This window comes from Brachyhypopomus gauderio, unplaced genomic scaffold, assembly GCF_052324685.1.
Source record: "Brachyhypopomus gauderio isolate BG-103 unplaced genomic scaffold, BGAUD_0.2 sc66, whole genome shotgun sequence".
Taxonomy (NCBI): domain Eukaryota; kingdom Metazoa; phylum Chordata; class Actinopteri; order Gymnotiformes; family Hypopomidae; genus Brachyhypopomus; species Brachyhypopomus gauderio.
The window spans coordinates 1,579,241-1,595,707 of NW_027506887.1; the positions used below are offsets into that span (position 1 = coordinate 1,579,241).

At 46.9% G+C, this 16,467-nt stretch overlaps 1 protein-coding gene across 6 annotated transcripts in view; it reads left to right on the plus strand.

Moving 5' to 3' along the window:
- Positions 1–16,467, plus strand: part of prickle2b (prickle homolog 2b) — a 69,008-nt gene that overhangs the window by 43,023 nt on the left and 9,518 nt on the right. For 3 of the 6 annotated variants that reach the window (XM_076989170.1, XM_076989171.1, XM_076989172.1), the window contains one exon: positions 14,908–15,091. In XM_076989170.1, the coding sequence (XP_076845285.1) occupies positions 14,908–15,091 (184 nt within the window). Of the gene's footprint in view, positions 1–7,783; positions 8,050–8,255; positions 9,999–10,172; positions 10,422–14,907; positions 15,092–16,467 lie in introns of those variants that run through there. The other 3 variants (XM_076989174.1, XM_076989173.1, XM_076989175.1) reach the window with 3 other exon arrangements.

The window sequence follows — 16,467 nt, forward strand, 5'->3', positions numbered from 1 at the left end:
CCAGAGTGATTTCTGTTTTGCTTATACCTCTGTATACCTCTCTCTCTCTCTCTCTCTCTCTCTCTCTCTCTCTCTCTCTCTCTCTCTCTCTCTCTCTCTCTCTCTCTCTCTCTCTCTCTCTCTCTCTCTCGGGATGTGTGTGCAGCATGGTAAACACGTACACCTAGGAGCTTATTTGCACCAGAGTGTGTTCACTTCATTTGCAAACAATTAGGACTTCCCCGAACACACACAAGAGAGTTCCCTGTGTCTCAGAGGAATGACTGAATTATTCATAATGAAAGAGGCTGAGCTGAAGCATTGTTGAAGCATTGTTGAAGCCTGCAATGATGGCTCAGCTGTGGTCGTTCTGTCGGGAGCTGTCTACTCACTACACACCACACACCCCACACTAATCTCCTGCTGTCTACTCACTACACACCACACACCCCACACTAATCTCCTGCTGTCTACTCACTACACACCACACACCCCACACTAATCTCCTGCTGTCTACTCACTACACACCACACACCCCACACTAATCTCCTGCTGTCTACTCACTACACACCACACACCCCACACTAATCTCCTGTCGCCTCCGTGGCAATTGCACGCACGCGCACGCACTCACACACTCACATACACACACACACATACACACACACACATACACATTTATTTCCATTTTCTCATTTTACTTCAAATTAAGCGGTTTTCCTTTCCAAATTACACTATTACGCCAAACTGTTCCACTCTCCTTGCGTCTCAGACACCATGTGAGCTCAGCTCCTCCCCCTTGCAGAATGTTCTGGAGGTCAAGGCTGAGATTGCAGAGTCTTTTGCTCAGACACAATCCTCCTGCAGCTCAGTAATGGAGCAGTGATGGAGGCTGCAGGCTGAGTCATCTCTCTAGAGTCAGTGCCCTCTCTAGCCAAATTACCTCCAGCTACTGTCAGCAGAAGGAGCATAAACTCCAAGGGCTGAGTCACAGTCACCGGGGCTCAGACTCTCTGTTACTGAGAGCTCACAAAATGTCCTTACTGCACAATATTATGGGTCATGGGTTTGTCTTTCGTATTGTCTTTCTCTCTGTGTTTTTCTCAGTCACTTTCTGTATCCATTCATTAAATTTCAATTCAACATAACTTCATTTCTCAGGTAAAGTGTTGCCATAGGACAGAAAAAATGGCACTTTCACATTAAGAGCAGTGGCTGTATTAACTGGATACAGAGGGCACATTAATGAACGACATCTATGGTGGTATTTTGCACAAAGAAAAAAAATTCTAGACTAAATTTCAGTGCCAGAGGTGACTGGCCTTGTGTGTGTGTGTGTGTGTGTGTGTGTGTGTGTCAGAGATGGAGAGATCTGTTCAAGTATCTGTTCATGATCCAACACAGGATCTCCAAAATTTGCCCAGGCAGAGATGTGGCATTCCTCAGCTGGGGTCTAAAATAGTGCAGGGTGTGTATGTTTGTGGGGGTGTGTGTGTTTTTGGGTGGGTGGGTATACACATTTGTGGGAGTATTTGCATATGCAAGAGTGTGAGATTAGTGTGTGTGTGAGTAGCCTCATCTCCACCAAACTCTGATATATCCAACACTATTGCATAAAGCACAAATGGCAAAATGTAAACCCCCAGATGGTTGCGTTCACCTATTTCTGCTGTAGGAACGTGCAGCTCTCTGACACAACAGTGCTGGAGAAAACACACACTCTGTGTTCCTTTTGTCAGGGGAAGTGCAGTGTTTTGCTGGAAGTTCTGGTGGAGTAGTTTGGGGGGTTTTGTGTGCTGGACTGGAGCCTCTGTGAATCCAGCCCAAACATGGCTGCTCCGCTAGCTAAATGTATGGGATGTGGATCTTTTAGCAGAGGGTCAGTGGAAAGTCCAGCGCCTCCCAGTGTCCCCAGGGCCACATGACTGCTGGAGGGAGATCGGTGGTAATATCGTTTTTATCTTACCAGTGAACCTCACTCTGCCGACCACTGTAGGTTCATTACTGTACGTGCAGGAAGTGAGGAAGTGTCTGGACATCGTTCATCTACATCATGGTTTATCTTCATCATCGTTTATCTTCAATCGAAACTCCTCCAGCCTCTTGAGGCTGAGCCTGTGGAACAATGCCAGGTCCGGATATATTTGAGCAGTTTATTATTTCAGAAGGAGAGGTGCTTTGTAGCCAGATTGTTCCTCTCAATGACCTTCCCGTCCTCTGAGGGAAAACTCAAACACCACACACATGCACACACATGCACACACACACACACACACACACACACACACTTGTTGGCATCCACACTCCTGACCTCCAAGTGTTTCCTGGGGCTGCCAGGGGCGTGGGGGGCGATGCAGCTGGTCGCAGTGCTGTTTTCAGCAGCAGGCTGGCAGACGCACACCCTCCTCCAGACAGCTGCTGTCCTACGGCTCTCGCCGCACGCTAGCACGCTAAGCCGCCTGCACCACGTTCGCTTCCTCCCTTCCTCGTGTGCTACCTCTTCGTTTTTATCCCAGTTCTGTTCCTTTGAAGTCACTTTTGAAAGTCACTTGGAACAGTGAGGTCATTTTAACTGCAGTTTCAAGCTTTACATTTGTAACTCTATGCATTGTGTAACAATCCTGTTACTTCATCCTTAGTTCTACCACATTCCGTTTGTTACACAGCCATTGTGTAGATTAGTCGTAACTCCTGGGGTCTTTTTTTATTTCTAAGGCATTTTAATGAGATGGATAATTATTCGCGAGCTTTGGATTTGCATGTCCAAGACAGCAGCTCGAGCAACTAATTGCTGATGGCGACGACAGACGTGCCTCGTGACAGCACAGTCTCTGAACAACAGCTGCTGATGTTAATATTAAACGATTACACTTCCCAGCCCCAGGAAAACACCCACAGTATCATCAGAACTCAACACCAAACTTCCAGATCGGATCAAGTATACCATTATAGCAAACAGCAAATTTTACAGGGGTGTGTGTGTGTGCACGCATTTCTTTAGTGGAAGCATCTCTGTTGCTATTTTGGTCCATCCCACACCCACACAGTAGGGGGTAAAGTAACATCAGGGATTCGTCACTGCAGAATTACAGACTAGCCTCTCTCCCAAGCAGCCGTGGAGGCAAATCTGGGTTATTTCAGATTTCAGCAACATGCACCCAGCAATTAGTAGGATCGCAAAATAGCTCAGAAGACGCAGGTGCACTGCAGAGTCCTCAGACACAGTGTGTGTGCGCACATGTGTAGGTGTATATGTGCCTGTAGGTGTGTGTGTGTGTGTGTGTGTGTGTGTGTGTGTGTGTGTGTGTGTGTGTGTGTGTGTGCTTTGACCATTCACCATGGGTCTGGGTGTGTTAGACTTTGCATATGTTCCAGCTTGGATACTTAAGCTTTGGAACTGCTTGTGTGCTTGAATGTGACTGGGTCAGATAGCACCATGATGGATAGATGCCCCCTTGTCCCTGGTTAGTCCAGCCTGGGGTAAGGCATTCTCCACCCACACCCTCTGTCGTGTGTGCAATGAGACCCCCTTGCTGGGTGACTTAGAACTATCTCCATCTATAATCACTGGCAGCTCACAGAGGTGTGGTGCAGGGCTGGAGTGCTTCCAGTCTATGGCACAGAGAGCTGGAGAGAGTCTTCTGCTTCCCATATGTGGGTCAGGAACCCATATGCGTCAAGTTCAGAACGCTGATCCCACACACCGTTTGAGCTTTGTACCCTACTCTGCCCTTGGCTGGGTCATACAGAGGTGTGTGTGTGTGTGTGTGTGTGTGTGTGTGTGTGTGTGTGCGCTCGCGACCATGTGCTGTGAAAAGCCTGCTGCTAAGAGGCTGAGAAACATGATAAAGACCAGGATGTTAAAAACATGTTGAAAACCCAGCATTAGGTCTGCACTCACCAGCCCTCTTTCTGTCTGTCCATCCATCCACTCATCAACCCATTATTGTTCTCAGCACAAATATACAGAACAATATGGTTGTGTATTCCTGAATGTGGTAGAACTGTGTGTGTGTGTGTGTGTGTGTGTGTGTGTGTGTGTGTGTGTGTGTGTGTGTGTGTGTGTGTGTGTGTGTGTGTGTGGTGTCTGAGAGAGTGTGTCTGTTTTCCACATTGCCTGGTACTCGAACGGCCCATTAATGCCTCTCAAAGTCGTGCGTCCTCTTTCTGGGTTGCAGCTGGTAGAAGATAAATAAGCAGAAACAATGCAGAGCTTTCCAAGAGGAGAGACCTCGAACGAGGCAGAGAGAATGTGTTGAGACACAGGGGAAGAGGGAAGGTGTGTCTGTGTGTCTGTGTTTGAACTCCCCAAAACCGCAGGAGCTTGGCTGAGTATACACCCTACCATTAAGGACAAGGTCACATGTCTATAAGAACCAAGAAGCAACCTTCTGTAAGCCTCTAACAATCCCAGCATCCTGCCCCTGTTTCTGTCTCTCTCAGAAGGACCACAGGGGTCTCTCTTTCTTACATGTTTAATCCTTATAGATACAGATTTCTTTTTTTTTTAGTTCTACCATTATGTCCTATAAAGGTGAAACGGAGCGTGCCTGGCAGATTTTGTCCTACAGTTTTAGGTCTGGCCTAAGGCCTGTGTGGGTCATCCATGCCATCTCAGCCCTTATGGCCCAACATCAACAAGTACAAAGAGCCTCCTAATTCAGATCTCCAGGATGCTTCCTTAACTTAGGGCTCATCTGCAGCAAGGCTGTCAAGAACCTTTAAAGGTTCCCTTATTCATCTCCTAATTTAACACCTTCGTCCTGGTTTGACGCCCTTCGAAATGTCAGCTCTGCTGCCGCCGGTCATTTGGAAGCTGACGGTGGATCATACAGCATGCCAACAAACTGCCCGCCATGTATCCATGTCTTCAAGGCCTGAGATTCCTGAGGTACGAGAGTGACGGAATGATGTCATTTCTGAAGGGAGAGTGTAATCCAGTGCAATTATTTCACATACTCTTTCCTGTTATTTAGTGCTAAGGAAATTTCACATTGAACATTTGTTTTATTCACCACCCCCCTTGACACACATGTGCACACACACGCGCGAGTGCGCGCGCACAGTGCTGTGGCAATTCATTCCAGTGTGTTTTGGCACCCTGGGGTTCTGTGACCTGATATTGAAAATCATTGTTTCTTTTATCTTTTCTCACCTAAAAATGCTTGTAACCAAGGATGTAGGCAGCCACCATACTCGGGGCTTGAACCCAGGTCCAAAAGGAGTTTATCAGGACATCTGACCACCGTACCAATGAGCCAGCTCACTGGCACGGCAACCAGAGCATCCATTTAACCATCAGCACTTCCATTCTGAAGAGGAAATGTGATGGAGTACTGTAGACAAGCCTCGAGGGTACCAATTGTCATTTCAACCAGTATTATGGAGTCACTTCAGAACTGCACGTGATATCCAGCACTTTTTGAGGAGGTCTCTGGAATGCCTCACACCCTGTGGTTAAGGCTCATGAAATGGACCTTCAGATTTGTGGCTGATATTGCCTGTTAGGGTTTTTAAGTGGTTTTTCCAGTCTGTAGTGGATCATGGCCAGCAGTTGGTGGCTGCGGGCTGGTCACAGTGCTTCCAGAATCCCATGGCCAGTAGCCATTTGCATTGCCTGATTTTCCAATACTGGCAATAAATCACTGAAATATGTGGAGGCGGGTCCAGATGTAATAGTTCTCTGTCTAAAATGGCCGGATGGAAGTATGCCCTGGCCCGGGCAGTCCTCAAACAGGAAGTGTGTGTAGTTCATTGTGGGCTGGGGTCGCATCCCTGACTGATAATACATTTACCAGAGTACCTATGGACCTGCCTCTCTCTCTCCCCTCCTCCTCCTGGGTATGACCAGGTTAAATCTCTCTCTCTTTCTCTCCCCTCCTCCTCCTGCTATGACCAGTTTAAATCTTTGTTTCCCTTCTCCCTTCCTCCTCCTGAGTATGACCAGTTTAAATCTCTCTCTCCCGTCTCCCATCCTCCTCCTGGGTATTACCAATCTATATCTCTCTCCCTCACATGCTCGCACACACACTGCTGGTCAGTCCTATCTGAGTCTGTCCTCTGTGCTTGGGAATGCTCTCGGGCTGAAGCAGTCTCCCCAAACTAAATATTTAAACAGGGCATACTTGTGCAGCAGTTTATTTAACTTCAAGTTTGGATTGCAGCTTTTAAACCGTTAGCCCATCCGCCTGCAGCATTGGCAGTCCCAGGACACTACTCTCTTTCATAATGCTAGCTTTTTACCAGACTAACATTTTATTCTCAGCATTTAGTAAAGGATCAGCAAATCGAACAGTAAAAGGCACTAAGCAGCGCAGCATGATTCTCTAAAATGTCAAAAAATAAATGAGTATTCAAAAGAGAATAGGTGCAGGACTTCTCTATGGGGTCTGCTGGTTGTTATGCTTAGTGATGCACTGTGTAACCAGTCTTGGTAGTCTTGGAACTCCCCCCCCCCCCCCCCAAAAAAAAAAAAAAGATTAAATGCATGTGTCTCTAAGGAAAGGCCTTGCTATGCATCCAATTAGAAGTAACTTGGGGAGCGGTCTCAGAGTGCGCCTCGACACCCACGGCCAGCTCACAATGGCCTTGCTGAGGAAGACTGTGAATGGGTAGTCAGACAGAGGAATGGCCTGTGGATACCTAACATATCTGCTGTCGGAGCAAAGCACTGTGGAGCCAGCCCCCGTGTATTGTCCTGCTCAACAGTCCGCATTCATCGAGGTGGCCGAGGGTAGGAGGGCTGGTCTGGGGTCAGTTACTGCCTCCGTGTGTTCAGGTTGCAGTTTGTGTACTAAATGGGCACACAGGTCCAGGTACTAAAGTCATTGTATTTTAAGTCAGTATATGTATGCAGACCTCTGTATGATCTCTACATATATGAGAGAGGGGGAGAGAAGGAGAATGAGCACTTTGAATAGATGAATCATCATTGCTGGTGTACTGAGTGCTCTCTATTTATAGAAGCACTTTATTGTTCGCTCAGAATAACTCATGTTCTTCATCAAATGTCAAATATAATAGTCCAGTGCGAGAATGCTGTATTCTGACTCCAGCCCACTCTTCAGACTTTGAGGCCTTCCTCTGCTGTAATTACTATGCACTTCTCTCCTAGCAACTTTAAAAGCACCGTGACCCAGTTCCACGTGTGGGACTACGCAGGACGCAGCTGTCCAAAAAGCCTGTGGGATACGAGGAAAATTGAGGACTGAGAGTAAAAAAAAACAACAAAACTTCCCATCGTGCTTTTGGAGATGTTGGCCTCTCTTTAAATTGATGCCATGATGAGGGGCGTGGCCTAGCATACCCCACAGTGGACAACTCTTGCTTAAGTGGGACATGACGAGCAGAAATAGCTGTGTCCCTTAAGAGCCTCTTCACAAGGTCATACCAACGCTCAGGCCCCCACAGACTGAAGCACCCCTCTGTGTAGTGTAATGAATTACATTGCCCCCATCTCTATCCCACTCTCTCCAACTCTGTCTCTCTTTTCTTTCCCTCTCGCCAGAGCAGTAGTTAACCAGACTCAGCAAATTGAATTTTAAGCAAGCCTCTGTCATTATTCTGCTCAGCACTTAAAATGCAATTTTATCCTTAGGCTGCGTTAACTGGATTCACTTATTGTGTAATGCGTTGTGAAAATTAACCCGTTTCGACTTACTGCATCCTGTGTTTAGACTAATGTTTTGATATAGCACTGGGTATTTGGGTACTCCTTTGAAAATAACTGATCAGCCGACGATTTAACCGTCTTGAACTGGAATGTATGCGTTCGTTTGTGATCTTCCTTCAAACGAATTCGGAACTGCGGAGGGGCGTTACCTTCCTTCATCACAAAGTTTCGTGCAGAGCGATAAGTATGAACCAGATCCCTGGGTTCCGATCCTTCCTTCATCTCAAAACTGCATTTGGTTATCTCGTCCCCGAGCTGCACAAGAATAGGAACACAAGCGTCCTTCATTAATCAGCTGCTGTGCCTGGTCAGCTGTCGGAGTGTTGACTCTGACCTGATAACCACCAGCATTTGTTTCGTTATTCGAGTGTGGTTGGAGAACCGCAGAGAATTTGGAGGTATCAAAAGATGTATATATAGAAAGACTTAATTTCTTAACTTTATTCTTCGTTTGAAACAGAAATCATTGTCTATTTAAATTTAATAATCATTTCGTTGTTCATTGCGCTTCATAATTTTCGAAAACATGTATTAACGTAAAAAATCATTTCCATCAGAGCTTACATTGTGCGTCATAAGTTCAACACACGTTTTAATTCACGTGCCCTTGAATCCATAAATGTTAGCAGTGACAGTTTTCGGTTTTTCGGTGATTGAACGCCTACGTAATGGTCGCGCGCTGGCTAATCTCTCAGGGAGAGCGCGTGCTTGGGAGCAGCCAATCAGCCGTGCAATTCTGAAGGCGGAGGTTTGGTTGGACTCGTGGCCGTGCCCGCATGGGGCCTGCGGCTATGATGAGTGTGTTTTTCTGCTCTCCCCGAAGCGCTGGGGCTGGGTAATTGATAGCACTGTGTTTGTATAGAGGTTTGGCTCGTGCACTCGCGGTGATGGAAATCCGGTGGTCGATAAGAGACGCACTCTTTTTCTTCACGCACAAGAAGGGCGAGCAATCCAGCTTCGATGAGACACCCAGCTCGGTTTACACGGAATTTATCGCAGGTTTTTAGTGGTAATTGATCCACAGTTCTACATTTTTGTTTCTTGTTGCGACCTGATGTGTGCAGAATATTTCGATATTCGGAGTGGTGTTGATTTCCCCAAACCCCGTTACCTCATACTGTTTTTTTAAGTAAATCATCCGCTGTATATCAAAACGTCTCGTGTGTAGTGCTGTCACTGCCAGTGATTTGGGTCATACACTTTTCTCGGGTGAATTGGAAGACAAGCTATTAAGGTCCCTCTAAGTATTTTAAGGACTGTTGTTGCTAATTCCGGATCACATGTGTGTGATCAAGTTTTGGTGAGAATAAAGTGGTCTGAAAATGGCTGAAAGGCTTGAATTCAGTTATGGATCTAGTGTGAACTGGTGAAAAGACACCATCGTCTACATCAGATCTGTGGTGTGCGAACATTGTGCGAGCTGCCCCATGTTTGACATGTAAGAACTAGTTGGCCCAATGTGTGAGTATATTTGTGAAGACTTGAACACACAAGGCTATTTGACGGCACCTTTCCTCTAAAAACAAATGCAGGGCTTTAAACCAGTTCTGTGAATAGACCGAACGTTAGCATGTTTAACCATTCTATCGCAGGTCCGTAACTAAAAATGCAAAAAAAAAGCAGTTGTATAGTGTTACATAATTTACATAAATTGCCTTGCTTCGCTCTGCTGGTGCGTGACACTCTGCCCCGTGAATTGTGCTTAACTGCCCCGGGGCGATATAGTCTATGGGAAATGGACTGATTTGCATGTAAATGATCCCAAAACACCAGGCGTCCACGTTGCTAATTATACTAAGGTGGGACGCTGACATCACGCTGCCGTTCCCGGGGGTGGTTGGGCAGAGCGAACACGGCGCAGTCTCCGCTGGCCACACGCTCCATCGCGCTCCTGCGTCGTTTACGGAGACGAGACGAGGCTGTTGGGCGGAACACACATGACAGTGCGCCGTTTCTCCGTGCGCTGTGCTGTCCGCTCCCGTCCTACACAATTCAGCTGGCTTGTCCGACGCGCTGTATGTTTTTGCCAGTTATAGCGAATGGCCGGTACGCGGACGCCATCCAAGAACATCAGGAGTTGAGACGGACGTTATTTGGACGTTTTCCTTGATCGAATCCGGGTGGTCCGCGAATTTGTTTGCGAAGGGGTTTGACTAAGAAGTGCGGAGGGGATTGGTGAAGCTGACATTGGTGGTGCCGCAGCATCGAGAAAGTCGGGAAAAGACGCAGGACTGTTGTTTGGGTCAGATTCGCTCCTGGTACGTTGGAAATGTGGGAAGCCCATATCAATACCGGCCTTATTCCGCCACGGCACGTCACGCGCCCTCAGCCACGTTCACGGTAAACGGTAAGTCTCCTCCAATTGCTTTTCCTGCATTTTTAAAACTTTCACTAGAGTATACTACCTGAAGGTGAGGTTTGCCTTGCTGAGTAATATTGGATTTCCTGATTTAGTTAACGTGACGTTGCTCTTTATATAATCCTCATACACCTTACGTATAGTCTACTTTGTAACGGGAATACTTAATGACTTTAGCGCGACTAAGAAGCGTGTTTTATGTGGCTGTGTTGCAGTATAACACCGAGGGTCCGTCAGCTGCGTGCTTTAGTTTGTGTTTTCTGTTTTACTACTGCCAGTTGGAAATAGTCATTCGCTCAAGTTCCTACTTGCGTTATAGCAGTTCCTTCCGTGGCGTTATTGTCACTGGTGCATATTTCAGTCGCCCACTCTCTCCAAACCCCTTTGGGTCATCCGTGTTGACTTATCTCTGTAAGTCGGATTATGTCTTTGTTTTCATTTTGTTGTCGCGGTGGTCTGACCCTCCCAGGGATTGATCCGAGTCAGGATCGGTCACTTTGGATTAACATATGAAGGGACTAACCAGAGTGTAATGCGACTCGGCAGCTGTTTAAGGATCTGTTAGGGGATCGACATCTCGCTGTCTCCTTCAGCGTGGTAACAACATCTAAATCTGACACTCGCTTACTGTAACATATTGGTTATTAGCTCAAATAGAACTCTTCTTATTTTACAGTTTTACCTATAGGTTTATCGACCCCCCCCCCCCCCCCCCCAATAGCTCCGGGGTGGGTTTCACGAAACGTTCGTAGCGCTAAGTATTTCGTAACCTCCTATGAAACGTACGAGGTTAAGAAGTAAGTTAAGAAGAACGTTTCGGGAAACCCATCCCCGATTTTCTCCCGAAATATTATGGGAGTACAAATTTAAATGTATGCAATGTTATTTTAACGCGTCAGCGTGGGTTTAGAAAGGGCTCTGATGATTTTTACAGATGGGAAATGTAAACGCTGAAAAGCTGCTGGCAGATTGTCTTTCCCCCTTCCGGGAGCTGCTCTCTGAAGAGTTTAGCTCTGCTTCATTCTTTTTTTTCTTTCTTCAGCAGCCTGTAAGGGTTTTTTTCTTTCTTCTTTCAGTAAAACATGAGCAGACACTTGTCAGTAGGTAACACGCCAGTCTGGAAGTAGATGTACCAGAAAACATCATCACCATGCTGCATAAATCTATGGATTTGGAAAAATTCTCTCTCCCTCAACTCCAGCTTGAAATCTGTTTGATTTGCACAAATGTCAGTCTGTCGGATGCATAAAATAAAACCCTTTCTGCAGTGAGGGTCCGTTATACAGACACTTCTCTGTCTGCTAGTGCTAGCTTGGGCCCCGTTGTGGCATTTGCGTGTCGCCCATGAGTCCGGAGGTGTGGGGGAGGGAGGTTCGGCAGATCATGACAGATTGCAGCAGGTGGGCACACCCGATAATCCCTGTCTATTTGAACATGTCGCATGAGCGCTTCATAATTGCGTCCTAATAATAATCCTCATTATTAGGGTTGATTAGAGATGATATTCAGTCATATTTAACAACGATTAAGCCACAGATGCACTGTTGCTGAATCTTCTGTCTTTGAAGTACGAAGCGCTGCAGTTGTGCAATTGCTGTTTCATACCCCTTGGATCTAGAGCTGAAGGCTAACGTGGAAAAGTGCTGGATATGGCCGTCTAAGTGTTTGACTTCCTGCTCTGTTTATGGTGGCCACATGACTCCCAGGGAACTTTCAGTGAGCTGGATTTGCCACCCTGTTGCAAAGTTAAAAGTGTTGGAAAGGTTAACTTGTGTACTTAAAGGAGAAACAATAGCGGAGGTAAGCAGCCCTTGATGCGGCAGCCAGCTGTACGTGGGTGCTTTGCTAAGTGTTGCCCTTTTAATTCTGTAGGGTTGTAGTGATGTGATGGAAAGCTAAAGAACCTCCTCGGAGATTGCCCAGAGGTATGGAATTTCATTTCAAAAACCACGTAAACCTCGGTGTCTTTGAAATGCACGTAATTGGTAATAAAGATGATAATGACCCATGTGTCATGCCTTGGGCCTTAGTTTAAGACAACCTGCAGAGATGGTAAAATGGCATTATAGCCAAGTCTTCTGTGAGCTGGTAGGCTTCCCCAAGTCTGGGCAGCAGCCAGACATCTGGAGCTGTCTGAACAACCTGAACACGCCGTGATTAGGGCGGAATGTCGGCTCACACGGTGCTTCTATGGGTAGCGGTGCAGCCCAGAGCCTTCCAGGCACAGCGCGCTTCCTGAGTGACTTGGAGGACGGGACGATGGCGTGTCCGTTTGGTGGAACGGAGGTCACGCCGGCTCTTCCTCGCAGGCCGTAATCGGATCTGCAAGTGGAGATTAACTTGATGGCACATTCTGGGGATTCTGAATTCCAAGTGTTTTGTGCTTGGGAACATGGGTTGGAGGATATCACAGGGCGTGGTAGGTCTGAAGAGGGAGTACCCCAGAGCTGAGCGTGCCGCAGTCTGTCCTGGAGTAAAGAGTGAGAGATGATGTCTTCAGGAGTGATTTCCCCCTGTGTTTCACCTCTTTGATAGTTGAGGATGCACTTGGACACCCAGCCCTGATATGCCAAAGCCTTTCCAACATAGAGCTGTTCTCTCCACAACTGAGTGCATAGCTCTGTAGAGTTCTGTCAAATTTTAGATGATGGATGGAGCATCTGGGTGGGTCCATGTGATGGTTTCTCTGTAACCTGCATCTGTTGGATCTTTTTGGATTTGGACAGAAATGTTGACACCATGCTTTTTCCCCCCTCTCTCTTGGAAATGTCCTTATTGAGTCAGTAATCCGGAGAGGGTCCTGTTCTCGTTAATGAGCGATGCATCAGTAATTATGGGGAGCCATGATGCAGTGGATGTGGAGCTTTCTTGAGACGAGATCAGACCGAGACGAGATCACACCGCATCATTCCAGCGCAGGCAGTGCCTGCAAAGCCAAACCCACTTTGTTGGGGGTGTGGCATTCATGCATGGCCCCGGTGCTTCTTCAGTATATGCTGCTGTGTGTAATTGTGAAAGGAACCTCATGGGAACCGTTAGAATGATCTCATGATCCTTCCACATTGCCTATGCTGACGTGCATTTGACTGGGCCTGATCAGAGAAAAGGTTTTGTGTCCTAAAGAAATGAAACGAGCTGGCAGGATGCACTCCAGGAGACCAACATGGAGCTTCAGTCCTTAGCTCTGTAGGCGCCAAGCTTATGGTGGCCACAGTACGTTACAGTGGATCATTTACAAAATGGCGGTTGTGTACTTTCTAGTCTTGGAAGGACTATACTCCCAATGACTATACTCCTCATTAGGGGTCCAAGCACCAAATCTGCAGGAATCTTTTTTTTTTTTTTTTTAACAAAAATAAGCCCTGAATGGATGAAGTCCATCCACAAGCCCCTATTGCCCTCCATAGCGCTTATTGATATATTACACTGTTGCATGCACTTTGTATGTGTTTCTACCACAGGTGTACATGGGTCAGAGGGACATATGGATGCATGTGTTTCCACACTTTGTTGACTGGTTTGTGTGTGTGCGTGTGTGTGTTTCGGTCAGTCTGTGAGGATGAGGCCAGCATCTGTCCCTGGTGCCCCCCCCACCCGGCTGCCTGGCGAGTGTCTGAGGTGCTAATGGGATTGGCTGCGAGTGGCACACTTTCTCAGCCCCTCCCCCTGAGGTGGGTGGGGTTAGGGTATGGGGCCAGATGCCCCTGGGCACAGAGAGTGGGGTTTGGCACAGCTACGCCTGCTTTGTTGGAGTCTAACCAGACTTAGGGTTTGACAGTCTGTGTGTGTGTTTGCTGATGACTTGATGTGTTAAGAGTTTTGCTGGGATCCAGAGGCTCACCATGTTGTAACCAAATGTGGCTATGTTGACTGACACCAAGATAGAGTGGAGCAGGAGGGTGGGGTGTGTTTGTGTGTGCGAGTGAAAGGGGGTTGTGGGGCTACATGATGGAGTGTGTGTGTGTGTGTGTGTGTGTGTGTGTGTGTGTGTGTGTGTGTGTGAGAGAGGGAGAGGCAGAACAAGTAAAGCCGTACTGTAACCTGATGCATGCTTTCTTTTGTGTAACGTACTGTATGTGCAGCACAGAGGCGATGGAATGTGATCTCGCCCTCTTTGTGTGTGAAAAATGAGTTTTAGTGAACTGAGCTCTCAGCAGTCTTGGCTTTTATAAATTAACCACTGAAAGAAAAGAGATGTTTGGTGATTCATGTTTGAGTAGTTTAAGAGTGAGTCAGCATTAAAGGTGCTTTTCTGGGAGCTGAACAATCACCATGGCAATTGCTGACTTCTGAAACTTGTTACCGTGACAACCTGATCTGGTCTGTGCTGATGAAAGAACACGCAGCTCTTGCGATGTTGTATGATTACCATCTTCCTTCTGTTATCCATGGTTTTGGCATTGTGGTATCACTCAATGTACCTCCATCACCTTCGTAGCAGCGTGGCATATTCCATTTGCATTATACTGCCTCCTGTTGGGCATGTGCTGTGTGTTGTTTTCCCTGTTGCATTCATAATGACTTTGACAGACACCAAGCGAACATTAATCCACTGGGAGCAGATGGAGGAGTGTGGGTATCTGCCCCAAATGCTACTGGATTTACTTGCTGGTCTGGTTTGTTTGGCTGATGTTCAGTTCTCCTAAAACTGCCCAGCAAATGGAAGAATTACTGAGCTGAACTATTATGATCTTCGGGTCTCTTGATTTGATTGGATTAGCAGCCAACGATTGCATCCACATTTGATCTGCTCTCAGAGCTGACATTTTGGTTTTAGTTGTTGTCGGAGTTGATCTTCTTCGGCTTGCTGTTTGTGCCTTGACTGTAGTTTCCCCTAGCCTGCGTAGGGTTGTTCGTAACGGGGGTGACCCATGAGTGTCCCGCCCTCTTCCTGCAGGAAGATCTGTGTGCACTGCCAGTGTCCACGTGAGGATCACGCGGTGACGGCCATGCCTCTGGAGATGGAGAAGACCGTGTCCAAGCTGGTCTATGACTTCCAGAGGAACTCCACATCAGACGATGACTCAGGCTGTGCTCTTGAGGAGTATGCCTGGGTGCCTCCTGGCCTCAAACCTGAACAGGTACACACACACACACACACAGTCTTATTCTTGCTAATTTCTGAGGTTTTCACACTTGCATGCCAAAACCAAGCCCACACCTGGAATTATACATTCCTGAATGTAGTAAGATTACAAACAAAAAATATGGCCATAGTAACTCATTAAAGGCTTTCCATCTTCAGTACTTTGCAAATTGTTACACACTGCTTGCAGGTATGCTGGATTAGAAGAGAGTTGTAAAAACAGTGAGAGGGCAGAACATTCATGTCTTGCTCAAGGGCGTAACATTTACTGCAAAGCGGAGCTTTTTCCTCCAGTGCGCACACACACTCCGCTCTGCCCCTCCTTCATTCCGCTTCAGGGCCCCAGCTTAAATCAGCACTGGGACCAGCTCCCCAGCTTGAGTGTGGATGTGGCTTCAAACCTTCAACCTCGTTTTGAATTCAAACGCCTGTGAAAATTTGCGGCGCTTTAAAAACATCTCCGTTTGCTGGCTCGGTAGGAAAACTTGGCCCTGCAGTGTTACACCCGCTGGCTTTATCTGAGCTCTGCTGACTCCCTTTACAGGCCACTTTCATCACGGAGGTTGGAGCTCCGTTCTCCTGAACCCGAGGATGATCTTATTACCGATGCGCAGAAGCAGATCAATAACCAATAAAGTCCACTGTGTCCATTTTGAGTCCTCAGGGGTCAGTGGTTGTGGTTGATTGCCTTTTGTCATGGCTGTAGTGTTCTCCCACCTGAATTATATCAGTAACTGGTATGAACTGAGGCAGAATTCACTGCGATATAAGTAGGTTAGCTAGAGTAGAATGAGGCCAGCTTATCAATAGGGTGGGCAGTGATGATTCATTAAGCATGCATAAGTACAGTCAGTTGCATTAGGGCATTAATTATGCATGCATAACTACAGCCTTTTGTGTTTGGCCATTTATTATGCATGCATAACTACAGCCATTTGTGTTTGGCCATTTATTAAACATGCATAACTACAGCCAGCTGCATTGGCCTGTAATCATGATTAAGATGGGCTTTGGAGCCATCTCCAGTCTGTTGCAATACACAGTGTCTACAGAGTGTCATCACTGTTGTGGCATTATGGGTATTTCCTTCCAGAATTAAGTGCAATCAGGCAGACGGATTTGTGGAAGTTGCCGGAATACAAGAACTCCAGAGTTTATGCATGTTATTAATAATTCATTAATTATTCACTCGAATCTGCAGCTCCAGAGATAAAAATAAGGTGAGGCTTTGAGGTTTGAGGCTCAGTCCCCTGTGGAAAGTAAATGTATGATATCCAGACAGAATTTCAGCAGGCAAATGAGCAACCACCCCAAACAAAAGGCAGATGGGGGCGGGGCGGGGCCTGGCTGGAGAGTGAGGGCGTTCCCCTG